General features: G+C 44.1%; 1 protein-coding gene across 1 annotated transcript in view; it reads right to left on the reverse strand.

Moving 5' to 3' along the window:
* Nucleotides 1-1,172: 1,172 nt before the first annotated feature.
* The window catches only part of PAFAH1B1 (platelet-activating factor acetylhydrolase 1b, regulatory subunit 1 (45kDa)), a 15,411-nt gene continuing 13,956 nt past the window's right edge, over nt 1,173-2,627 (reverse strand). The window contains exon 10 of the mRNA XM_010154778.1: nt 1,173-1,706. Coding sequence (XP_010153080.1) covers nt 1,633-1,706 — 74 coding nt within the window. The 3' untranslated portion in view covers nt 1,173-1,632. The remainder of the gene's footprint in view (nt 1,707-2,627) is intronic.

A 2,627-nucleotide genomic window follows, 5' to 3' on the forward strand; every position in this document is an offset into this window, starting at 1 on the left:
GCCCCGCCGCCGCCTGGGCGTGCGCACCCTCCGGCGACCCCAGCTTGGTCGGGGGTTCATCTTTTTAAAAGGGACAGCTTTAAAAGCCACGCAACGCATAAAATAAAGCGCACATTCACCTGCTAAAACATCAGACTGGTACTTCATCCTGCTGCGAATTTCAGAGCGGGTTTTTCAAAGGACCCTGTTAGTTCGGTAAGTATCGCAATTCTCACTTAGCTACACCGGAATTTGTCACCAAAATGCCAATTAAAATATTAATTTGTACTATTTTTGTCATTCACTCCAGATCAAAATAGGTAACTTTAGGGATATGCAAATTAAAAACTGTACACAGCCAACAACAGGAATAACCAAGCTGGGCCTGCAGACAGGGTCTGATTTTCCATGTTTGCTCGACAGCATCATTCCCACAGACGGACTTTGTGTCGTTGACAGTGCCTGGTTCTGCTGTTGGAGGCCTGTATCAACCTGCACCTGCCGCTACAATCCGATTCTCAAGGTATTCGGTGCTTCCCTCAACGCGCTGGAATCCCGTATCCCGAGCTATTTCTCAACAGGCAAACCACAGGACGTTTTTACTCAAGCCCCGCCGTCTCGCCAAGGGCAGAACAACCGCGCTTTCACCAGGGTTTCCAAGGAGGCACGAAAGAAACCAAGGAACCTTTGTGCACCCCAGCCTCCTGCGGGCGGGGAAGAGGGAAGCGCACTCCGATCCTGCTGTGTAATAGGAATTGCACATCTCGAACACACACTGAAAGCAAACAGCAAGTTGTACCACGGCAGTCATTTGGGAGATTAAGCTCTAGTGGAAATTCAATCCCTAAACTCTAGTGGGATGGACAACTCCTCCTGGAAGTTCGTCTAGCATTAAAAAAAAAAAAAAAAACCCAAACCCAAAAAACATTTAAACTTAGTTTAACAGCACAGCTTAACCATTGAATGACCAAATAAAAAATAAATACATTTATCACATCAGCTGCTACTAAGATTTGTTGTCTTATTTCAGGTTTACAGTTAGTTATATAAATATACCAACCCTTGAGTGACAGGAGGCCAAAACAAGTGTATTCTGTTGATTTGGCAAATGTGTCATGACAAATATTCCAGAGTTTAAATTTCCATTAATTACATATAAGGTTCAGAAGATTCTGAATTGCAGCCTTATTATCTAGTATTCTTAGAGAAGATTTATTAAGCACACTTAAGTGATGTTACATAGATACACATTTCTGAAAGAGCCCTACAAAACTTTTCCCAAATGAGGTCACCAATTCAGGCACCAACAGACAGCAGAAAGAAAAACAGGTATAATTATCCGACATAGAACGACACTGTCAACTATTCAGTTAAGTGCCCTATTTCAATCATCCGACTTCTGCCTTCTTAGGTCTGATGTGACCAATGCCAGCCCATGTTCTTAAACCTATGGTACTTCTAGACAACGTATGTAAATTTACAGTATACAATTTGGATTCACCATGCATGAATACTTTGTGTGTAACATTTAATAAGCTCAATCTACATCCAGAATAATTTACATGAAAGGACAATATTTATTTAAACAGAGCTGAATGGGTAACCATGGTATCTGAGTGCATCCAGAGGAAAAGGGGTCAAATGTGAACTCAATCAACGGCACTCCCACACTTTTACTGTTTGATCTACACTTCCAGTAACCACGTATGGTGCCGTCTTGTGGAAATCTGTGAGGAGAGAGAAGCTTTTGTTAAGAATGAACCCAAAACTTCAGTGCTTCCTGCTCTCCCTGAATGTCGTCATTGTTTCAAAAAAACAATAGCCGCTCCCAGACTAAACTTCAAAGCTCATCACGCCTGCAGTTCTGAAAGGAGAGTCTCTCACGCTATAGTTTTGTAAAACATGAAAATCTACTTTCAGTTCAATTATGAAGGGGCTTTCACGGAAAAGAAATCCAGATCAAGCTATGAGAGGGGAGTCCAAAACATCTCAAACCTTGAATGCTACCAGAAGACAGAGCTGGATGCATTTCCAGAGAGTTGTTCAAGGATCAGAGGTCAGGAAACCTGGTCGTTTGATTTGCACAGGCTGGAGCTCGTATTTAAAAACATGTAAAATCAGAGAATGGTTTGGTTGAAGGGACCTTAAAGCCCACAGAGTTGTCAAGGATCAGGGTCAGGAAACCTGGTGGTTTGGATTTGCACAGGCTGGAGCTTGTATTTAAAAACACGTAAAATCAGAGAACAGTTTGGGTTGGAAGGGACCTTAAAAAACATCTAGTTCCAACCCCCCTGCCATGGGCAGGGACACCTTCCACCAGACCAGGTTGCTCCAAGCCTCATCCAGCCTGGCCTGGACACTTCCAGGGATGGGGCATCCACAGCTTCTCTGGGCAACCTGTCCCGGTGCCTCCCCACCCTCTCCAGGAAGAATTTCTTCCTGACATCCAATCTAAACCTCCCCACTTTCAGTTTAAACCCGTTACCCCTTGTCCTGTCACTACAGGCCCTTGTAAAAAGTCCCCCCCAGCTTCCTTGTAGCCCCTTCAGGTACTCGTTCTCAGGAGATCCCAAAATATACCCTAGATACCAATCGATTTAGGACTGGGTCAGCCAACAGTACTGGGAAGTCTGACCCAGAGGAACCGA

This window comes from Eurypyga helias, unplaced genomic scaffold, assembly GCF_000690775.1.
Source record: "Eurypyga helias isolate BGI_N326 unplaced genomic scaffold, ASM69077v1 scaffold9257, whole genome shotgun sequence".
Taxonomy (NCBI): domain Eukaryota; kingdom Metazoa; phylum Chordata; class Aves; order Eurypygiformes; family Eurypygidae; genus Eurypyga; species Eurypyga helias.